At 35.2% G+C, this 24,404-nt stretch overlaps 1 protein-coding gene across 5 annotated transcripts in view; it reads right to left on the bottom strand.

Annotated features, from left to right (window-relative positions):
* The window catches only part of MTF2 (metal response element binding transcription factor 2), a 61,004-nt gene that overhangs the window by 14,828 nt on the left and 21,772 nt on the right, over positions 1 to 24,404 (bottom strand). For 3 of the 5 annotated variants that reach the window (XR_004383797.1, XM_032867149.1, XM_032867148.1), the window contains exons 2-9: positions 11,901 to 12,099; positions 11,699 to 11,780; positions 6,728 to 6,823; positions 6,391 to 6,491; positions 5,852 to 6,000; positions 3,931 to 4,026; positions 2,954 to 3,022; positions 1,755 to 1,878 (exon numbers count right to left, since the gene is read on the bottom strand). Coding sequence is in view for 4 of the 5 variants with exons in the window: in XM_032867149.1 (XP_032723040.1) it covers positions 1,755 to 1,878; positions 2,954 to 3,022; positions 3,931 to 4,026; positions 5,852 to 6,000; positions 6,391 to 6,491; positions 6,728 to 6,823; positions 11,699 to 11,780; positions 11,901 to 12,099 (916 nt within the window). In the remaining variant the exon portion in view is untranslated. Of the gene's footprint in view, positions 1 to 1,754; positions 1,879 to 2,953; positions 3,023 to 3,930; positions 4,027 to 5,851; positions 6,001 to 6,390; positions 6,492 to 6,727; positions 6,824 to 11,694; positions 11,781 to 11,900; positions 12,100 to 24,404 lie in introns of those variants that run through there. The other 2 variants (XM_032867151.1, XM_032867150.1) reach the window with 2 other exon arrangements.

Raw genomic sequence — 24,404 nt, 5'->3', positions numbered from 1 at the left:
TAGAAACAAAGCATTTTAAAAAGAATATATTAAAGTATTAAATATTAAAGATGACTATAATGAACCATATAGCCACTAGTGCCTTATACTTACTTTTTTCTTTCATTACTAATCATTACTATTACTATTACCATTACTATTACTATTATTACTAATCATTTACTATTAAAATTTATCAACTCTGTAAGACACTGGTTTTCTCTCAAATTTCATCTGGAAAAAACATGTAACAGAAAAGAATGTTGTGTTCCAACTTCTAACACTCAAAACATCTTAGCTCAATTAATTTTAATAATATCTTTTACTTAAAAAAATCAAAGTATCCTGCAAGTGTTTGTTTTATAATTCGCACAACTGACCTACCACAAACTAGCTTTTAAATGTGCATTATGTTCTCCCCGATGCCCCATAAAACCCCCAAAACAACTCAAAACACCCTGATGTCTTATTTGACATGAACCATTTATAAACTGCCCCATGTCTAAAAGCTACAAAAGTAAAAATTCTTCCTAAACTTTAGTTTACACAACTTTTACCTCTTCCAAAAGTAATGTGCGACTAAAATTCACACATCTGATTCCACATATTATAAAACAAAATTTTTGGGGCGCCTGGGTGGCTCAGTGGATTGGGCCGCTGCCTTCGGCTCAGGTCATGATCTCAGGGTCCTGGGATCGAGCCCCGCATCGGGCTCTCTGCTCAGCAGGGAGCCTGCTTCCCTTCCTCTCTCTTTGCCTGCCTCTCTGCCTACTTGTGATCTCTCTGTCAAATAAATAAAATCTTTAAAAAAAAAAAATTTTTTTATTTAAGCTAAGAGTAGTTAGGGGTGCCTGGGTGGCTCAGCCCCTTAAGCATCTGACTCTTCAGGTTATGATCTCAGGTTTGTGAGACAGAGCCCCAGGGTCAGGCTCCATGCTGGGTGTGGAGCATGCTTACGATTCTCCCTCTCCCTTTGCCCCACCCCAGCACTCCCACCCTCTCTAAACGAAAAACAAAACAAAACAAAAAATAAAACATTAAGCTAAGAGTAGTTAATATCTAGATTTTAATAATTCAAAATAAATCCTTAAAACAGGTTAACTACTAAAGTTACTTTAGTTATTTTCTTCTTTGTATCTTCTTTGTGCTTGTCTATGGTTTCAAAATCTTCAAAGAACATGCATTAACTTTTACATTGCTTTTTTTTTAAAGACTCTGTAAACCAGCATAAGTGGTTAGACTTTGCAAATGAAAAGCAAAATGAGATGTCATGAGGGGGATAATCTCCAACTAGAATAGCTTTACTCCCTAACACATTGCTCTAACACTATTACTGGGTGCCCCCCATTCCTGGAAGTCAAAGATTATATACAAGGGAGTACCAACAAGAGAGGAAGGAAGAGTGTTGGTTGTATCTCTTAAATCTATAGAAACTTAGAAAAACAGGAGGAGGAAACATAAGTAAGATACACAATAATAAGAATTTCAATAAGGATTTCTCCCTCCCTTCTATCCTTAACTATAATGATTCTCACTTCAGAAAATGTGAAAATCAAATAATTTACTTCCTCCTTCTACATTTTTCCCTGAGTCAACAGGCAATAAACAGGAAGAGAGGGCTGGCCCTGATATCATTAGAGTTACTTCTCCCTGAACTAAAATTAAAATTTTATTTTAGATGTATAACTTATACATTTATCTTAGTTGTTTTTTAACAGAAACAAAACAAAAATTGACATCAAGTAGCTAATAAAGTTAGCTCTAAGACCACCTACCTCTCCAGGATGCAATCTATCCCAGTTTTCATTAATGTATGTCATAAGCTCAAGTTCAGAATCAAAGTATTTCTTCTTGTGAATAACACTTAGGTTGTAAAGGCATAGGTGTGCTATATCTACCCTGGAATCCAAAAATAATCACAATATACAAAAGCAATGTTTTTGGTTATTAAGAAATCACATTTTAAAAAATAAAAACAGCAATTAAAAAATCCAAACTGAAGTATATAGGTAAGCAGAGGGTCAATAGCATAAGTTATAATCACAATGTTAATAAATTACATATGAAAATAATTGGAAAACATTAATTAAATACTTGCTTATACTGAGTAGTAAACATAAACTAAAAGGAATTTGAGTAATTTCTTAAGATGCATTCAAAGAGGAAGTAACTATATTAGAAAAAATAACTCATAATAAAAATATCTACATTTCACTTATATATAAGCCATAGAACAGCTCATATTTTAACAGACTTTATCTGAGTCATGAGTTAAATCTTATCTTTTCCTAAAATACATAAAACATTTAATAAAAATTTCTAAGTACTGGGGCACCTGGGTGGCTCAGTAGTTAAGCATCTGCTTTCGGCTCAGGTCATGATCCCAGGGTCTTGGGATGGAGCCTCACATCAGGACCCCTGCTCAGCAGGGAGTCTAATTCTTCCTCTCCCACTCCCCTTGCTTATATTCCTTCTCTTGCTGTCTCTCTCCCTCTCTATCAAATAAATAAATAAATAAAATCTTTAAAAAAAAAAAAAACACAAAATTAAAAAAAATTTCTAAGTACTTACTATAAGCATTTTATCAGAAATCTCCCAAAATTCATCACACTTCCCATACCCAAGAATTACACTAAAGCAGAAACCAGCATATTTCGTATAAGACCTCTCTCTTCTGCCGTATGCTATTCTGAAGGCCAAAAGAATTAAAAACATGAATAAGAATTTTGAAAATCTAAGAGGTATGTGAAGCTACGTTCTATGCATTAGAAAATAAATGGCCTTATTATTTCAGCAATAAAACTAGATAATCTTTACTGAAATGACATCAGGTTTAAGGATAAATAAAAGAAAGCCAGGCATAAAGAAAAGCAAATTTTTATTTAAACCAAGTTAACATATTCAGAAACATTTCATCCTGTAGGTTTAAGAATATGGCCCTTTATTATTCCTTAACAGAAATGTCCATACTTACCACTGTAATGGTAGACGTTTGAGGTATTCTGGTCCAGAACTGCAGACAGAGCAAATAAATGTATAAAACCTAAGGAAAAAAGAGAAGTTGCATACTGAATAATCAAAGGTATACATAAATTATTCAACAATTAAAGCTAATATTCAGCAAGTACATATCCTACAAAAGATAAGCGATACACAAAGCAAAATATAATCTGAATTATGACACTGTGATTTAAAGTTTTTCAGTAACGACAAATAATGAAATAGTTCATATATGGGGGGCAAAAGCAATTTTTTCTTTAACCCATTAGACATTCAGAGTTCACACATAGGTTCATACACAGGTACAGTTTACTAATGTCTTGTGTGTACCATGAACTGTGATGGCAGCCCCCATATACAGTGTTATACTCAATGCTTTAAACAATCTGGTAACATAAAAGAAGATAAGCTGCTCTTCCTAAATTCTGAAAGACAGTAAGCAGCATAAGCCAACATTTAAACCCAGGTTTTTTATGCCAAGTTCAGTGCTATTTTATTTTTCTTCCTAGAGCTCTCTGCTATTCCAAATTCTCCCAATCCAGAAAGCAGATTAGGGTCTGCTTTTGTTAATTCTTTAGATCGAGGAGGGTGTAAATTTTGTATCAAGGTTCTGTAGCCTTTTCCAATTTTCTGTCACAGGATCCCTTTGAGGTTTTTAAAAGGAAGGTACCAATGGGAATAGTTTAGAGTATTGTGGGGCAATAGGGGCAAATACAATCACTGATCAAATACTTAAAACTATTCTGGATTAACACCTAAAACCACAAAAATTATGTGTATTTTAAAACTGTGCATAATTTAAGTCTATCATTCAGTATTTTCCCTCTAAAGTGACTCCTTCACAAATTATTTGTAATTACATTTAGAAATCTGAAACTGTAAACATAACTACAGTATAAAAGCTAAAAAAAAAAAAAGTATCAATTGGTAAAGTTCAAGTGGCCTTCTTACCTATCTCCAAATAGCATTGGCTTTTGCAGGCATTGCACACAAGCCTCATGAAACCACTGCTTACATTTGCAGCATTGTAACATCTTTAAATACCAGCTATAAGAAAAAAAGTTAAGATTAAAATTACTACTTTTCCAGGTAAAGTTTTAAAAACAAAGCAAAACAAAATCTAGTGGCATTATACAAAATATAGTCATGATTAACCGTAACATTTCTGCTATATTTAACACGAAAATTTTTCTTTCCCAAAAGGCTACTGGTGATTCCACCCCTCCTTTCTAATCCACAAGAATTTATAAAGACTGGTTCCTAGACTAGTGAAGAATCTGTGCCAAAGAACAAACCCAGGATTTTTTTTTTTCACACTGACTCTCCACATCTCCTAAGGGAGATTAGTTCAGAGGTTACTGACATGCACAGCTGTTTGCCCAATATACCCAATAGTCACAGGCAGCTTTGTATCTTCACAGTGTTTCCATTATTCCTTTCCAGTATAATGAAAAGCAATGTAAAATAACACCTTTATATATAAATTTGGTTAACATAATTATAAATCTAATCAAAGACTCTACCAGATATAAAGGCTTTGTGACAGGTTTTGTTATTTTTCAGATAGCTGAAGAAGCTAAAACTGAATCTCTATCTAGGGATATCCTCTCTTTTCAGCTGGTATGTGGTTTTGATGTAATATCCTTACTGGCCACCCAAATAATGCCTTTTCTTCCAATAATTATTTTGCTCAAAAAGTCAGTCCCCCATTCACTATAAGCCATATACAGTCAAAGGAATGAAGACTGATATTAAGTAAGGTTATTAGTCATTCATCAAAAGACTAAAAAATGCTAATTATGTTCCAGATACGTAGCTAGGTCCTCTACTAAAGTCAGAGTGGCTAACAGTATCAAACACAGTTCACATGGTCATGGGACTTCAAGAATAATGAATGATCCACTTCATAAAATGTCTATGATGGCTTCCACCTATTTTGAGTAATACTTTAAACCAAATGCTAGGTATAAATGAGTAAAGGAAAAGATCATTCTCTATGTTTATTCACTGTATCTCTTTTTTATAAGTGATTAAAGAAACTAGACAAATGTTTCTTAAATCTGCAGGTGACCAAAAACTAAGAATTGTTATAAAAAGGTTAAGTCACAAATAAAAAATTCCATTAAGAATTAGAGATTAGGAAGAATGAAGAGCTAAAAACTCATTCATCTATACATTCATTTATTTATGTTTCATCAAGAACTTATGTCCCAGTCATGGTAAAGTTTTACAGACATTTCCTGTAATGCATTTGAACAGATACTATGTTAATGATAATGACTGCCCCTTAATGACATTTAATGACAATGACTAACCCAGGATTCTCCTAAACAGCACACTTGCTGGGATGCCTGAGTGGCTCAGTTGGTTAAGTGTCTGATTTTGGCTCAGTTCATGATCTCGGGGTCCTTGGATTGAGCCTGGAGTCTGGCTCCCCACTCGTTTGTCCCTCTCCTTTTGCCCCTCCCCCAGCTCATGCTCTCACTTTTTCTCTCTCAAATAAATAAAATCTTTAAAAAATAAATAGCACTTGTCTTAAGAGAAGCAGAGTCTGAGAGGAAGAAGGACAAAAGAAACCAATAATTACAATTAAAGAGTAAAATATGATTCACTACCATTTTTTTAAATGTAGTACAAATACATGATGCACAACTTGGCTTAATATGAGCTTATACAAAAAAAAAAAAAGGAGGAATTAGAGGTATAAGTTGACCACCACTTATTTTCTTTTTTTTTTTTCACTTATTTTCTTTATTGACACTTTCATGCATTTACAATTCATTATCATTTCCACATCACAATCAATAACAAAAATAAAAAAGATAATATAAACAAAAATCACGTAAAGGGCATGAAATAACTATTTACTTACTCTCCAGGGCCTCCACAATAGCAATAACATTGCTGGACATTGGTTTTATGACCTGCATCCCATTCAAGGTCTGCCACACTATAGGGCAATGTCTGCTTCATGACTTGCAATGCTTTGGCATTTGGTCCTTTCTTAAGCGCACCACCCCTCTATATTAGAGGTAAAAAGTTATTTGAACGAATGAAGAATAAAATCTTAAATACAGTTCCTTAACATAAAATGCTTCTGAAACTTCTGAAGAAACTTCCATTCTAAATTTCTTACCACAACACAAACTGTTTGACTAATAATAATCTTTATTTATTTTGTTGTCTTTCAAATTATTGCCCCAATTTCAAGACCACTCACTATCAGAAAATAAGTGCAAGGATAGCTGTAAGTCACTTAAGCACCATTAGTCAAACAATAAGCCTCACCTCTTTCTACCCAGCATTGACTGCTCATTTCAGTCACATAAACTTTCAATGTACACAATCATTACGTTGAGAGTGCCTTACAAACTCCATTTAGGGCTTTAGCCCAAAACACTTAAAAGATACCTTTGTTGTTGTTGCAAAAACACACTGTCGACAGAGCCATTTTTCATCTGAATCAATCACACTGGAATCAATATGAGGTGTGTGACACAACTGATGATATCCTTAATATCAAAAAAAGCATAAAGCAAATTCTATTTTATTAATAAATACGGCAACACAATTTCAAGAAGGCATTTTTAGTACTCTTCTCCTACATTAATATATTTACAATTGATGAATAAATTTATGATAAAAGCTTCAAGTTATCGATATAAAATACTTTTAATCATTAATCTTCAACAGGAGCATTAAGTATGTAATAAACTTTTCCACAAGATTAAAAGAAATCAATGTTTACCTTGGCCACACTTATCACATATAACCATTTCATTGGGAGCTTCTGAATACTCTTCTTGACATATTGTACAGACCATTTCCCCACTTCCAGTGGCTCCTAAAATATTTAAAATATACATTAAAAGACAGTCATAATAAAGAAGTATTTCATATAACAAAACTACTTTTTGACTCTGCGGGTAGCCTGTATTGGCAATGTTTATTCACTGAATCATAATGATTTCTTCTCAAGGCAAAATTACTATCCACAAAATGCTATCTCTATGCAACATGTTTCCCTCCCACCTTTAACTTAACATACCTAACTACCTACATTGATAATTTAACCTGTTTTTACAGCAGATGGCATAATTTTACCTGCTCTCAGGCAAGATCCTTTATTCACTTCTAACACTTATACTCCCCTGGGGGACAAGGAAATGCGATGTTTTGTAAACACTAGAATTACTCTCCAGAATACACATCTACCTACCTATATACATGTATTCACTCACCCTACACCATCTACCATCATGAGACTAAAGAAAAAGGGCCAAGAAGATATGTCAATGACTTCTTTCTCTCTGGATTCAGCACATTTCTTTTTATTTACTGACTGACATGAAAGAAGCTGAACTCCAATTATTTAATCTCAAGCTTCAGAAATCTGGAAATATGGTGTCTAATAAAGGATCCTAACAAAATCTCAGGCCACAAAAGTTTTTTTTTTTACCTTAATAGGTAAATCAATACTTATTAATTAATAATAATACTTAATTATAATAGGTAAAATAATTTTATCTTAATAGGTAAATTAAAATTATATTTTTACCTTAATAGGTAAATTGTTTCTTCTTTAGGCATTTTTATTCTAATAACAATTTTATTCCACAAAATTTAGAATATGATTTTAATACTCTAACATCATTATTTCCAATATTCTCTTCTCCTCAATTTCATAGTTAAACTACATGGTGTATTCATATGCCAATAACAATCAAAATATACCATTCTGTGCTGTTAGCCAAGTATCATTAAGCTCTTGACATATATTACTTTGCTTAGTTCTATAGGTATCTTATTATTAGATAGAGGAACTGTGGCTCAGAAAGATAAAGTAACTAACCCAAGGATCCTCAGAAAGTATCAAGGCTAGGATTCAAATCCAGATATGCCAGAGTCCATATTCTCTCCAATCTGAGATCCTTCCTTTCATCAATATTTTAGAATATTTTTTCTACCAAAAGTACCGCTCACACTGCTATTTTCAAAATTATAATTTCCTTTTTTTAGTTTTATTTATTTATTTATTTATTTGACAGAGAGAATATCACAAGTAGATAGAGCAGCAGGCAGAGAGAGGAGGAAGCAGGTTCCCCGCTGAGCAGAGAGCCTGATGTGGGGCTCACTCCCAGGAGCTGAAGGCAGAGGCTTAACCCACTGAGCCACCCAGGCGCCCCCAAAATTATAATTTCTAACAGCTACATAATATTCTATCCAGTAGAAATAACCAAATTTACTTTATTACACCTCTACTCTTATGTAAGTTACCAAATTTTTTGTTTGTTCACTTTTTAAAAAAATATTTATCTGTCAGAGAGAGAGAGAGAATACAAGCAGGCAGAGTGGGCAGGCAGAGGAGAAGAGAGAAGCAGGCTCCCTGCCCAGTAAGGAGCCCAATGCTGGCGGGACTCAATCCCAGAACCCTGGGATCATGACCTGAGTCAAAAGCATCGGCTTAACCATGAGCCGCCCAGGCATCCCTGTTTGTTCACTTTTTGCATCTTTCCTTGTTTATTGTGATCTCTTGCTCTCTCCCTACCTCTCCCAGGCTTTGTTTACTTCCTTGTACCCTTGGAAGGAAACAGCCTCCATAGGTTCTGAGTTTATGGCTCTGTTCAGGAGAGAAACCCCACTGAGCCTGACACCTCTCACTTCAAATCAGCATTTCCCTGAAAAAGGACCAATGGCCCCAGGTTTTATCTTATACATATCAGGTTTTTGTTGTTGTTAAAATAAAACTACAGTAAATGTTTTCCACTAGCATTTTCACTTTTGAATTATTTCTTCTGAATAAACTGCTAGAACTGACTGTGCAGTATCAATTAAAGAATATAAAACATTAATGCAACCGTTAAAGTAATACCCAAAATAAAACTATTTTCACAGAAACCATATTAGGTGTTAAAATTTAAAATCCTTGGGGTGCCTGGGTGGCTCAGTGGGTTAAAGCCTCTGCCCTCAGCTCAGGTCATGATCTCAGGGTCCTGAGATCAAGCCCCGCATAGGGCTCTCTGCTCAGCAGGGAGCCTGCTTCCCACCCCCCCCCACCACCTGCTTCTCTACCTACTTGTGATCTCTGTCAAATAAATAAATAAAATCTTTAAAAAAATTTTTTTTAAATCCTTTTAAATGTATTTGTTTTAACCTATCTCCCTTTTGTGATGCACATTTCTTTGACTACTAATATAACTCTCTCTATATTTTTCCTTATTTACATAAACTTTTAAAAATAATCTTATTAGGGACGCCTAGGTAGCTCAGTCAGTTAAGCGTCTGCCTTTGGCTCAGGTCATGAACTCAGAGTCCTGGGATCAAGTCCCACATTGGGCTCCTGCTCAGTGGAGAGCCTGCTTTTCCGTCTGCCTGCCACTCCCCCTTCTTTGTGCTCTCTCTGACAAAATCTTTTTTAAAAAATTATCTTATTAGATGGACGAAATTAGTCCAATTTATTAAGTCATTACGATACATATCTATTATTAGCAGGCTTCTTATAGGAAGAAAATTACTAAAGCTACACTCCACACTGAAATCTGCCATAATGCAGTATTCAGTTTCACTTCCTCATTCTAAAGCAACTCCAACTACATGTGCGCTATTTTCTGGGTGCTAGAAAGAGTTAAACAGTGGTGCAGTCAGTTAAGTTTAGGACTCTTGGTTTTGACTCAGGTCATAATCTCAGGATAGTGGAACTGAGTTCTGCACAGGGCTCTGTGCTCAGTACAGACTCCACTTGAGCTTCTCTCTCACTTTTCCTCTGCCCCTTTCCCCCATGCATGCGACACTCACTCTTTCTCTCAAATAAATAAATAAATAAATCTTAAGGGGGAAAAAAAAGAGTTAAATAGCCAAGGAGCAATTCTTTTTTCTTTTCAGTTCTAGGACAATAAAAAACGACAGTGAGCCAAAACAATCACAGAGCTCTAAACTGATATACTGGGTAGAACACTCATTGGACAGTACCCTTCACTTTCACAACTTTAAAAAAAAAATTTATTTATTTATTTGAGAGAGAGAGAAAGAGAGAAAGATAAAGTGAAAGAGAGCATGAGAGGGGAGAAGGTCAGAGGGAGAAGCAGACTACCCTCGGGGCTGGGAGCCTGATGCGGGACTCGATCCCGGGACTCGATCCCGGGACTCGATCCCAGGACTCCAGGATCATGACCTGAGCCAAAGGCGTTGCTTAACCAACTGAGCCACCCAAGTGCCCACACTTCCACAACTTTCTATATGTACTACAGGCTTTCTTCTTCCTGTCTGAAAGGAAGAAATGGATAGAGGGAGGAGGGAGGGAAGGAAACAAATATATCTATAACCTGCAAGAACCCTGAAAAGTTGAAAGAGACTCATAACTAATAGGGGAACAGAAGCAGTGTAACATGTTTCAGTCCTACCACAAAGAAAGATCCATGTTTACAAACTAATAATAATTCATACATTAATTCTGTATGCAGGGTAACAAGATCTGCTCAATACAACTACTGTTAGAGATCTCCTAATCTTTCTCCTATCCCTCTTCTCACGGATTCCTCAATTTCAGATTTAAAACATAATTTCAGAACTTTAAAGTGATCAATCCCAAGAACTATGAAGTTTCTCTTGAAAGACATATTACTATCAAGTAAGAGCTATCAACTTCCCCACTTAAGCCCCAATTACCAACTATGCACATGGTAATTAGATCATTCTAATTCTTTAACCAAAACTTCCTTATTCTTTAAAAAATTTAAGAATGAAATCAAGAAATAAAAAAAATTTAAGAATGAAATAAAAAATTAAGAATGAAATCAAGAAACAGAACACAGTAGTAACCTACCATAGAGTTCCACTGGGGATTCAAATTAAAAACCCAATCACCAAATACTTTAGAAAAGTATCCACCCTTTAGAGAAAGAAAATTTGTATCTCCTTGATATGAAACACAGGTCTTAGCACAGGTCTCTTAACTCAATTAAAAAAAAAAAAAGTTGGGCTTTGGTGTGCAGCTAAAATACTCAAATTTTTAGTACTCGTAATTAATAAATCACTTTTCACAAGAAAAATACCTGGGAACAACATCCTTATTTAGCAGATTCAAAGGGTATACAGTAATCATAGAAATTATTACAGTAATAAAAGAGAAAGCATTATAAAAAACATACCTATAACCAAACCAAGGCATACCTGTATTCACTTTTACTTGCACACAAATAAGCCTCATTTTCCCATCCAAATTTAAAACCCCTAATTAGATGGTCATTTCAAATCATTCTTATTGATGAATACTTCTAGTATCCTAAACCTGTTTAATATGTCCTAATATCCCCCAAATCATCCAGCAAATAGTATGTTCTCAATAAATACTAGGTCTCTACATTACTTTTACTAATATAAGCAAGTAACAGTTAAGTTGAAGCCCAAAGTGTTACTCATATTAGTGGTTAAAAATTTTTCTTCAAAATTATTAGATGGGCCCTAAAAATAGTTCATAGATATACACCACTGACATATCTGTTCTTTAGTCTACCTCTATTCTAACTGAGAATAATTCCTGTTCTTCTAGGGTTTATAACAGATTATAACTCCTTGAGGACTATGAAGAACACATATCCTCAAAAGTGATTCTGAGTTACCTTAATATGCTGTACTCAACAAAAAACACTAGAAAGTGACAGCCTAAAAAGAAAATCAAATTTTAGTGTAAATCATGTTCAAGAGAAATAGTAGCACCTGCCTGTTTGAATGTCCTTCCAGAGAACCCAGGATTTAGAACTGTCTTCAAATATGATGAAGCAGCTCTGTTTCAATATGTTTATCTGAAATATAGAGGAATATTTATGGTGATTTTTTTGTAAGTTAAAAACATTAAGTTAAACTCAGAATTATTAAAAATTTACTGCAAAAAAAAAAAAAAGACATATAAAGGTAAAACTTGCCTTTTTGATAGTTCCAAGATAAAACAAGCCATCTGACCATCTAGCTAGGACATCCTGACCCTCTTCAAATTTACATGCTGGCTTTTTGACTTTATGTCCATCCTGTAAAGACAGCTTGGTCAAGGATGTTGGGGTCTTTTGGTTTCGACGTAAAGGAGACCGCTTGTGGACCAGTGAATTACCTGCCCCTGTAGAGTCTCTGATTAGGAATAAAAGACAATATATAAGATTAACTTACTTAAAGAGCTTATTTATACACCAATGATATGTTTTATATATTAATAAAAAATTTTGATTTATTAAAAAAAAACCTTAAATTGGGAGAAAATTTAATAGGTACCTCAAAACACAAATACTCTATGGAATAAGTAACTTTAAAGAAAATGATAGTTGTTCTCAAAATTCATTCAATGCCTACCCTTACTGAGACAAGGATTCAGCAACCACTCTAAGATCACACATTCACAGCACCTAGTATCAAAATAACAGCTCTAAGCTGAAGTGGGTAAGCCATGGTCATCAGCAAAGGATGCCTTAAATCTCATGACTGGGTTTAGATAAACTAAAAAGAAGTTACATGGCACAATTTCATAAGCACATGAAAAAGAATAAAAATAATTATGCCACACATAGTGAAAACACACTAACCAGTGACTTTGGGGTAGTTGAGTATATTCAACTCATTGGAAGAGTAGTCATGACCTCCTTAAGTGAACCACCACTGAATTAAGTCGTTTACTGATGGGAATGTGTCTCAAGTCCCTAAAATATAAAGACTAGGAGTTTAATAAAATTTAGAAACACCATTTGTACAAAATCATACTCAAATGAGAGGTATAACAACATTTATATATATATTTTTAAAGATTTTATTTACTTATTTGACACAGAGAGATCACAAGTAGACAGAGAGGCAGGCAGAGAGAGAAAGGGAAGCAGGCTCCCCGCTGAGCAGAGAGCCCGATGCAGGACTCGATCCCAGGACCCTGAGATCATGACCTGAGCCAAAGGCAGCGGCTTAACCCACTGAGCTACCCAGGCGCCCCAACATTTATATTTTTTAAGCAAAAGACCCCAAAATTATGTATTCCAAAATTATATTATTATTCATATATTAGTAATTCCATAAACAGCATAGCATAACTACCACCAACTTTTTCTCAAAGGTAACAAAGCACTGTTTGGTTTCATTTTCTTAACTTAAGATGCTTTACTAATTAAACACACAGGAATGTATAAAACTAGACAGACAATAATTCAAAAGTAGATAGTATAAAAGTTAAGTAAAAATAAAATAAGTGGGGGAGAAAAAAAATTGTTTCAATACCTAGGAATTGGGACTACCTAATTTCAATACCTAAGAATACACAAATTCTAGGAAATTCTAACATGAGCTTCAACATAAATAAACCTTGAAGATACTAGGCTAAGCAAAAGAAACCAGACCAATAAAAGAATAAATATTGTATAATCCCACTTACATGACATAACCAGAGTATCAAACTCATAGACACACAGGGCAGAATGGTGGCTGCCTAGGGCCAGGAGGAGGTCAGTATGCAGAGTTAGTGTTTAAGGGGTAGTAGAGTTTCAGTTTGAAAGACACACTACATTTTTTTCTCTTCAAGTTTTTATTTACATTCCAATTTTAGTTAGTTAACATACAGTATAATGTTACGTTCAGGTGTGGAATTTAGTGCTTCATCACATACATATAATAACCACTTCACAAAAAGTGCCCTCCTTAATGCCTATCATCTATTTAACCCATCCCCCCACCCACCTCCTCTCTAGTAATGAAAGACATACTACATTTTAAAGATATCCAAAGGAATAATGATTGATTATCTTTCCGAAGTTGCTGAAAACCATTAATTACACATCCAAGAAGCTCAACAAACTCCAAGTAGGACAAATGTCAAAGTGACTTATACCCAGAAATACCACAGTAAAAATGCTGAAAGAAAGAAAAATAACTCATTATGTACAAGGAAACCCCAATAAGATTAACTTCTCATCAGAAACAATGAAGGCCAAAAGGCAGCAAGATCCTACACTCAAAGTGCTAAAAGAAAAAACTATCAACGTTATACCCAGCAAAACTGTCAATCTTATTATCCAGCAAAACTGCCATTCAAAAATGAAAGCAAAATAATTAATCTAGGATAAACAAAACTGAGAGAATTTGTTGCTAGCACAGCCACCTTACAAGAAATACTAAAGGAAGTTCTTAATAAGGTTGAAAGCCAGTAAGCCAACAGAAATATAAATCAACACACACACACACACACACACACCGTGATAAAGGTAATTAAGTAATTATAAAAAAACAGTATAAATGCATACTTCTTCTAACTCAAATATATGGAACAATATGTGTATAACTGAATTATAAGGCCTATAACATATCTGGTAATAACAGCACAAAGGAGGTGGTGGGAACAAAATTGTATTCACGTAAAGAAATGATACCAGATAGTTACATCAACCCATAGGAACAAATGAAGAAAACCAAAAATGGTAAGTAAGAAAGTAAATGCAAGTGAAGTATGTCACTTCAAGGATCTGGCAAACACCCATCTTAGTCACTGTTTCAAGTAAAAATGGTATTCTGGGCGCCTGGGTGGCTCAGTGGGTTAAGCTGCTGCCTTCGGCTCAGGTCGTGATCTCAGGGTCCTGGGATCGAGTCCTGCATCGGGCTCTCTGCTCAGCGGGGAGCCTGCTTCCCTCTCTCTCTCTCTGCCTGCCTCTCTCTCTACTTGTGATCTCTGTCAAATAAATAAAATCTTAAAAATAAAAAGGTATTCCATGAAAAAGCTGTTACTAAAAACAATGACAAATATCCTATCTATACTTAATATTTCATCACACATGACATTATTAAAACTCAGGGGCGCCTGGATGGCTCAGTCAGTTAAGCAACTGTCCAGGCTCCCTGCCCAGGAGGCTGTGTCTTCCTCTGTCCCTCCCCTGCTCATGCTCTCTCCCTCAAATAAAAAAATAAAAATTTTTAAAAATATATGAACTCAAAATTAGGTAAAAACAATTTTCAGTGTTTCATCAGGAATGTTCTTACATGAAAGAGGGTTTTCTGTATATGCATGCATTTTGGTGGGGTTTGGGTTGGTTTGTTTTTTTACTATGAGTGCTCAACAATGAAGAATACTGCCTTGTTTCATGCTAAGGTGCACAGCAGTTTGACCAAACATCATTTTCATGCACTCTGTACAGACATCGACACAATGAGAAAGACAAATAACATCTAAGTATTATGAAAATAATTCTGACCTTTCAGACTCCTACAAGGATTCATGGATCACACTGTGGGAACCATGCTCTAGGAGAACATATGTTGCCATATATCTAAATAAAGGGAATGTGTCTGCCATGGACAGCTGTAATGAAAAGGCATTTAGTAGGATCAGGGGTTAAAAGTCTGACAAGAGGGGCGCCTGGGTGGCTCAGTGGGTTAAAGCCTCTGCCTTCCGCTCAGGTCATGGTCCCAGGGTCCTGGGATCGAGCCCCATGTCCGGCCCTCTGCTCGGCGGGGAGCCTGCTTCCCCCTCTCTATCTCTCTCTGCCTGCCTCTCTGCCTGCTTATGATCTCTGTCTGTCAAATAAATAAATAAAATCTTTTAAAAAAAAGTCTGACAAGATGAGTGCTAGAGAGAAGTAAAAATGGAGAATGAATCTACCATTAACTTTACCAACAGGAGTGTTCAATGCCAGGCTAAGGACCTTCTTTCTAAGAATCTTCTTAGAAGGTTAGAATGCATTCTTAGAATGCCTTCATCACAACATTAAAATGATTCTATCAGCAAGCACTTTCTGGAAAACTATAAATTTCACTTGAGGGATTTTGCGTTCCTTAAAGAAACTAACCAAAACCTAAGCAACATAATTAATTATAGGTGAAAAATGACTTCAACAGAATGCCAAGGTGGCTACTGACTAGAACCTTCCAAATCTAGACTGGAAAATGTACAAAAATCAAAACTGAAAACATTCCTAGATTGGTTTTGTATGCTATGCTATTGCTTCAACAAATTCTCTTTTTCATGACAGCCTCCCATCTTACTCTCTTAAAATGTTGTAAGGATCTTTGAGAAAAAAGAGAAAACTAAAATTCCGTGCTCCCTGCTCCCTTTCACCACTCCTATTTCTTTCCTCCCATTCACAGCCAAACCTTTGGAGGAAATTTATACACTCTTAACTCTATTACTATAGTCTTTCCCATTTACTCTTCAGCCCATAGCAACACACATACCATTCCCTCACCCAAACACTTCACCCAAAACAGGATTGTCTGTCTTACTCTTTTTTCTTTTTTAATTAACATACAATGTATTATTTGCCTCAGGGGTATAGGTCTGTGAATCATCGGTCTTACACAATTCACAGCACTTACCATAGCACATACCCTCCCCAATGTCCATAACCCAGCCATCCTATCCCTCCCCCCAACCTCCCAGACATCTGTCTTACTCTTATTCACAGCTGTATCCTCAATGCTCTGCATAGGGCATGATACATAAAAGGCAGAAAGGTTATATGGAACTTATAAACTTCAAGCTCAATTCAAGAAAAATCTATATTTAAAGAGTGAAATTAATTCTAAAAATGACTGCATGTACAAATAGTCTGTTTTGTTCCGAATAAACAATAGACTCTAATTCACCTACAACAAATACATACCAATCTTTATTCACATAAACATGAAGAATATAAATCATATATAAAACTGCATTAATGGGTATTTATAAACAGTATTATCCTTTTAAAAATTTCCGTCCAAAGAAACTTTACCAAAAAATAAAGCAAATGACCCGTAATAGCATAACTCAAACATAACCAAGATAAACACTGTATATTTATCCCCTTCCAAGGTAATTTCTCCCATTACTGTCACTGATTACTTCCCTCCTCTCTAGAATGTGACCTTTATTAGAAGCCAAATTAGTTTTTCTAATTTTAGAATTTATTATTTCCCTTCTGATTAAAGGTAAACATAAGATAGTAAAATAATACAGAAAGAGTGAAAAGTGAAAATTCCCCATCATACTTTCTTCCACAAAAGAACTGTTAATCTCCTGACTTTTCTTTTGTATATACCACATACACAGACATAATTCACATAAAATGTTTTAATTTAAAGAGTGGAATATTACATATACTGTTCTCTAACTTCTTCATATAATAATGTATCTTGGACAATGTAATATCCATCTACACAAGTATAAAACAAAAGTATGTAAGATAATCCTTTCTTCAAATGCAAAGCTACTTTCCAACTACTACCCAACTGAGGAACATTTAGTATGTTTCCATTCTTTTACTATTACAACCAAAAAAAGCTCATCCTTTTCCATTTAATTTTTTTTTAAGTATTCCTGGTACTACATGAGATAAATTCATAAAGAATAATTACTATAACAAAAAATATATACATTTTTCCTTTTTGCTGTAGAAAATTAAAACATGCAAAAGCAAACTAAACAAGTATAAAAAAACCATCAGGTATTCACCATCCAGTTTCAATTACCATTTCATAGCTAATACTATTTCAACACCCCATTCCCCAACCTACATTATGTATATATTTTAACTGACAATGTCAAGTGAATCTCTAAAAAAGTAGTTTCACTGACACTACCAGAACAGCACCTGAAGGCCCAATACTTCACCAGCAGTATTTACCCTTTTATTATTTGACAGACAACACACACACACACACACATACACACACACAGTACATTTCTATCTACAGTTCTATTATTATTAGAGGTTTTTTTCCTTTGTTAATTTGTATGTCTTCTGGAAACAGAAGATATTCTCTGCCTTTTTTTTTAAAAAATGTTCATCTTTTTCATAATGACTTAAGAGCACTTTACATATTATGAATAAGAATACTTTGTTACACGTTAGAAATAATTTTCCCAGCTCATACACTATAAAAGTGCCATGACAAAGACTTTTTGATAGGGGGATTAGTACTTGGTGTTCAGTATCTCTCATCTTGCATCCAGGCTGCCTTGCCTATTTAAGAAGCCATACTAGAAAAAATTTAAACGGAAAACCAAAACAAATAAAGGAGTTGGTTTGCATGCCCTTTTCTTAAACTGTGTACTCCTAATCGCCATTGTTAGGTTATGTAGGGTGCTCGTGGTCTTCCCAACGCCCATTAAATCTCCAGTCCATACCTTTTCATTTTACATGATGTTAACAGTGTCTTCTCCCAAATGGAGTTAAAGTTAAATTTCACTCTATTTGGCAGATAATCTTTAGTGTATAAATACAGGGCGGTTCCAATTAATTGAAGCAGGATTTTTTGAGGTCAAACGTTTTATTAAATTTATAAAACAAAACTAAACTAAACTAAAAATCCATATAGTTAAGTCTACTTCTAAAAGAAAGAACAAAGAGAGGAAGATTCAACCTACCAAATACTGTGACATATTCCAGAGAAAAACTGTTCTGTACAGGTAAGGAACAGACAATAAGATTATTACAACAGAATAGGTATCTCCAAAAGTTTCATTTAAGGGAAGTAGATATATGATAAAAGTAACACCACAAATCAGTACAGAAAGGACATTATTATTTAGTAAACAGTATTGGGGAAAATGATTCACTTAAATGGAGGAGAAGCTATACTCTTAATTCACAATTCACAAAAAGCTGCATTACAGATGGATTAAAGACAAAAATAAATGTAAAACTTTAAGCATAACTAGAAAATACAGAATATTGTTATGACAGCTGATGAACTATTGAACTCTACATCTGAAACTAGTGATATACTCTATGTTGGGTAATTGAATTTTAAAAAAAGGAAGATGCTTTTTAAACAGAAAAAAAAAGAATATTGTTATGATCTTGGAAGCAGAACATACATACAACATGGAAAAATGCTGCAAATGTGTTGTTGAAAGCAAAATGAAATTTATCACACAATTATCATTTATGCAAACTGAAAACATGCATATATAATACCAAATATTTTACCATGACATATATTAAATATTTTCAAGTGGGTATATTAAGACAACTGGTAAGTGAGAGTAGGAGATCTGACTGAGAACTGGGGAAACTGGACATGTCCTGACCAGAGAATTGTGATGCTGTAGTGTACTTCTTTCTGTTAATAAGATCTGACTCAATTATATCAGCTCCTCATACCATACAATACAGATTAACAAAGTAGCAGAAGTCAAATCGTATTTCCAGAATGGTCACAACGCTTTAACTATTCGACAACATACACATAAAGAATACTTCTATCTATCTATTGATCTATATACAATTCTATCCATAATACTACTACTTAGAGAACTTTTTTCTTCACTGCTACTGATGTCCATCTTGAGAGAGATTGCCTGGAAAAAGTTTCCTCCCTCGAAACCAAATGGAAGACCAGGAGTTCAACTAGCTACTTTCTCAGTTTACTACTCCCACAATAAATAAGACCCTAATTCAAGAACTTGGGAATTAGATGCATAATTCAAATAGTATGTGGTCTTTTTTCTTCCCCAATTTAATCCCCCAGCTAACAAGAAAACTATCTGAATATTATATGGGAGACCACAGACTGTTAACTTCATGTCTGCAACAATCTCTGAGAACTATTATGAGACCAATATTAAAAAACATGGGTTAAGGACTTGATATAGTTTAATTTCTCAATAAGTAGCAGAGGAAATAGGAAGAAATTCAACTCACTTTCAGGTTAATTATTTTTCTTTCAATAAATATTTAATGAGTATCTGTTCTAGGCCTGGTGAATAAGAGAGTCAAGGTCCCTATCTTCAGGGCCCAAGATTTTGACAGGAAAGACTCAGCTAGACCTTCCTTCTTAAGGCTCCTTTCCTGATTCAACCCCATCCACCAACTTGAGGTTAGATGCTCTCTTGGTATATGCTAGTTCTCCCACTAACATACTTCCAACACTCTGTTCCATTTGCCTACTTACTTATCTTCATCTACTCCCCACTCCCCAAATACTTTGTATTCTGAGGGGGAAATGACTGTCCCATTTTATAGGACCACTCCTTCCCCAGAACCTAGCATAGTGCCCAGAATGTATTGGTAACACAATAACTAATCAGTAAATTACCAGTAGTAGCTCTGGTAATTTAATTAAAGGCAATCTCTAAAGAGCCAAATGCCACTCCCCAACATAGGACTCATCACCCCAGTAGGAACTTTCATCCCTCTGCTGCTGAGTTTCCCTCCCCAATCAGCCATGACTGATCCACCACAACCATGTCTCTAGTACCCCTGCCACTTCAACCCATGAAGTTCCACTTGGCAGCAAAGGAACTAAAAGGAGGAAAACCTAGTCTCACTTTGCACTGCCACCCCACCTCCCCAACAGGAGCACTCCTCTCACTCTAACTCACCCCAATCCAAAAAATCAAATGAGTATGCAATCGCAGGAAATGACAGGCACTGCTATGATAGAGAAGAAAATACCTATTCTGCTGCTATTTTAACCTTTTTTTTTTTAAAGATTTTTTTTAATTTATTTGACAGACAGATCACAAGTAGGCAGAGAGGCAGGCAGAGAGAGACAGGAGGAGGAGGCAGGCTCCCTGCTGAGCAGAGAGCCCGATGCGGACTCGATCCCAGGACACTGAGATCATGACCTGAGCCGAAGGCAGAGGCTTTAACCACTGAGCCACCCAGGCGCCCCTCTCTTCTATCTCTTAAGGAAAGTACAAGTAAAATGAAACTTGGGGCTGGCAGAATTCTTTCTGGTTGAGGGTTCCTTGAAAGTAGAACATCAAAGGGGACCAGGGTCAGACCAAGAGAACAGACATCATAAAGTAGGCAGCTTAATGACTGGCTCTACTCTAATCCTTAGTTTTAGAAATTATAAAAACATAACAATGCATACTTTTAAAAAATTTCAAGTAGATAGATAGGTTTAAAAAACAAAATGCAGTCGCTGCCCACCCAACCCTTCCCACATTTCAATACTGCTCTCCAGAGGCTGATGCTTTCTCAACTCTTTTCAGCTATTTATTCTGGGAGGCACCTCCATAGTTCTAAATAATGTGCATGTGCTTATATTTCTCTTTTTAACTGATCTATTTCACATCTGACTTATTATAAAAATCATAATCATAACAACTCCCACCTCTACAATCTTACTGAACTAATTTCATCAAATCAATAATGTGCTTTAAATAATCCAAACTGTAAATATTAATCACTGCAAAACTAAATGGCACACTCTCATTAAACAAACATTTCTTATTCACTTTTTATTTTTCCTGGAATTGCTTATTCTGAGCCTTTATGTATCTAAACTTATCTTAGTCCTAAACTCACAATGGACTGTTTCCTGGATACAGAATTTGATGTTGAAAATACTTTCCCTAAGTAGTTTGATGATATTCCCATTTATCCCATCTAACACTCAGCATTGATGATGAAAAATCTGGTACTTGAGTAGAGGTATTTACTAAGAAATGAATAAGCCACAAAGATAAAAGGTACAGAATAGGGAATACAGTCAGTGATATTATAATAGGAGTATACAGTGAGTGACAGCTACACTTGTGGTGAGCAGAGTATAATGTAGAGTTGTGGAATCACTGCTGTATACCCAAAACTATTATACTGTGTGTCAACTATAGGTCAATAAAAAACACCATAAAAATCATAAAATAAAATCAGAAACAAAAAAAGAAGACATTAAAACTGACACCACAGAAATACAGAGGATTACTATAAACAATTATAAACCAATAAACTGGACAACCTAAAAGAAATAAATGCCTAGAAATATACAACCTACCAAAACTGAATCCTGAAGAAACAGAAAATCTAAACATACGAATAACCAGTAAGGAGATTAAATCAGTAATCCAAAAAGTGCCAAAAAACAAAAGTCCAAAACCAGACATCTTCACTGGTTAATCCTACATTCAAAGAAAAATCTCAAACTTTTCCAAAAAAACAGAGAAAAGACAACACTTCCAACTCATTTACAAGGTCAGTATTACCCTGATACTAAAACCAGACAGGGATGTCACAACAAAGAAAATTACACGATAATATTCTTGATGAACACTGATAAAACATTCCTTAACAAAATACTAGTAAACTGAATTCAATAATACATTAAAAGAATCATACACCAAGATTATGTGGGATTTATTCCACAGATACAGGATGCTTCAACAGCCACAAAAATCAATGTGATACACCACAGTAACAAAAAGGGGACAAAATCATATAATACAACAGATGCAGAAAAAGCATTTGACAAAAGTCAACATTTATAATAAAACTCTCACAAAGTGAGTACAGAAGGAACACACCTACCTTAACATAATAAAGACCATATATGACAAACATCATACTCAGCACTATGAAAGAGAGAAAACTTTTCCTCTGAGATCAGGAACAAGACAAGGATGCCGTCTTTCACCTATCTTCTTCAACACAGTATTGGAAGCAATAACTGCAGCAATTAGGCCAAAGAAAGAAATGGCATCAAAATTAGAAAGGAAGAAGTAAACATGGCACCATTTGCAGATGACATATTATACACAGAAAATCCCTAGGACTCCACCAAAAAACTGTTAGGACTAATAAATGAATTCAGGAAAGGTGCAGGATACAAAGTTAATATATGAAAATCTGCTGTATTTCTATACACTAACAACAAACTATCAGAAAGAAAAATTAACAATTCTTTACAACTGCACCCCCCCAAAAAAAAATCCCAGGAATAAATTTAATCAAAGAGGTGAAATACCTGTACACTATAAAAACTGTAAGGCATCAATGAAGGCAAGTGAAAAAGACAGAAATAAATAAAGACAGTTCATACACATAGACCAGAAGAATACTGTTAGAATATCCATACTACCCAAAGCAATCTACATACACATTCAATACAACCCCTACCAAAATTCCAATAGCATTTTTCACATAAAAAGAACAATCCTAAAACATGTTTGGAACCACAAAAAGCCCAAGCAGCCAAAGCAATCTTAAGAAAAAGAACAGGAACTCCTGGGTGGCTCAGTGGGTTAAAGCCTCTGCCTTTTGGCTCAGGTCTCGATCCCAGGGTTCTGGGATCAAGCCCCACATCCGGCTCTCTGCTCAGCAGGGAGCCTGCTTCCTTCCCACCCCCCCACCCCCCACCACCTGCCTCTCTGCCTACTTGTGATCTCTGTCAAACAGATGAATAAAATCTTAAAAAAAAAAAAAGTTTAAAAAAATAAAAAGAAAAGAAAAAGAAGAAGAAAGTTTGAGACATTACACTTTCTGACTTCAAACTGTATTACAAAACCATAGTAATCAAAACAGTATAGTACTAGTATAAAAAAGAGACACATATGTCAATGAACAGAACAGAGCTCAGAAATAAACCCACACATATTTGGTCAACTAATTTAAGACAAAGGAATCAAGAATATATCATGGGGGAAAGACAGTCTCTTCAATAAATGGTACTGGAAAAACTGGAGAGCCCCATAAAAAAAATGGATTTGGACCACTATCTTTTACCATTCACAAAAATTAACTTAAAAATGGGTTAAATATATGAACATAACACCTGAAACTATGAAACTTCCAGAAGAAAAAATAGGAAGTAAGCTCTTTGATATCACTCTTAGTGACAATTTTTTTGGATTTGACACCAAAAGCAAAGGCAACAAAAGCAAAAATAAACAAGTAGAACTATATCAAAACTAAGCTCTGCACAGCAAAAGAAACCATCAACAAAAAGAAAAGGCAACTACTGAATGGGAGAAAATATTTTCAAATCACGTACTTGATAAGGGGTTAATAACCAAAATATGGGGGTGCCTGGATGGCTCAGTAGGTTAAACAACAGCAGATTCATGATTCCCAAGATCCTAGGATCCTGGATCGAGCCCGCCTCCCGCCTCGGGCTCTCTGCTCAGCAGGGAGCCGACTTCTCACTGTCTCTCTGCCCTTCTCCCCAGCTCATCCTCTCTCTTGCTCTGCTCTCTCAAATAAATAAAATCTTTTTTAAAAATGTTAAAAATTCATACAACTCAATAACAACAAAAACAAGATCTTGATTAAGAAATGAGGAGAAAGGGGCGCCTGGGTGGCTCAGTTGATTAAGCAACTGCCTTTGGCTCGGGTCATGATCCTGGAGTCCAGGAATGAGTCCCACATCAGGCTCCCTGCTCAGCAGAGTCTGCTTCTTCCTCTGACCTTCCCCCATCTCACTCACTCTCTCTCTCATTCTCTCTCTCTCAAAATACATAAATAAGATCTTTAAAAATAAAAACAAAACAACAAGAAAAAGGAAATGAGAAGATCTGAACTGACATTTCTCCAACAATATACAGACAGCCAACAGGTAGATAAAAAGATGCTCGATATCGCTAATAATCAGAAATGCAAATCAAAACCACAATGAGATACCACCTTACACCTGTCAAAATGGCTATTATCAAAAAGACAAGAAGTAACAAGCACTGGCAAGGATGTGGAGAAAGGCAAATTTTG

This window comes from Lontra canadensis, unplaced genomic scaffold (genome assembly GCF_010015895.1).
Source record: "Lontra canadensis isolate GAN:19392208 unplaced genomic scaffold, GSC_riverotter_1.0 scaffold33, whole genome shotgun sequence".
Lineage (NCBI taxonomy): Eukaryota > Metazoa > Chordata > Mammalia > Carnivora > Mustelidae > Lontra > Lontra canadensis.
The sequence above is the reverse complement of the archived record's forward strand: the minus strand, read 5'-3'. Positions and strand labels throughout refer to the sequence as shown.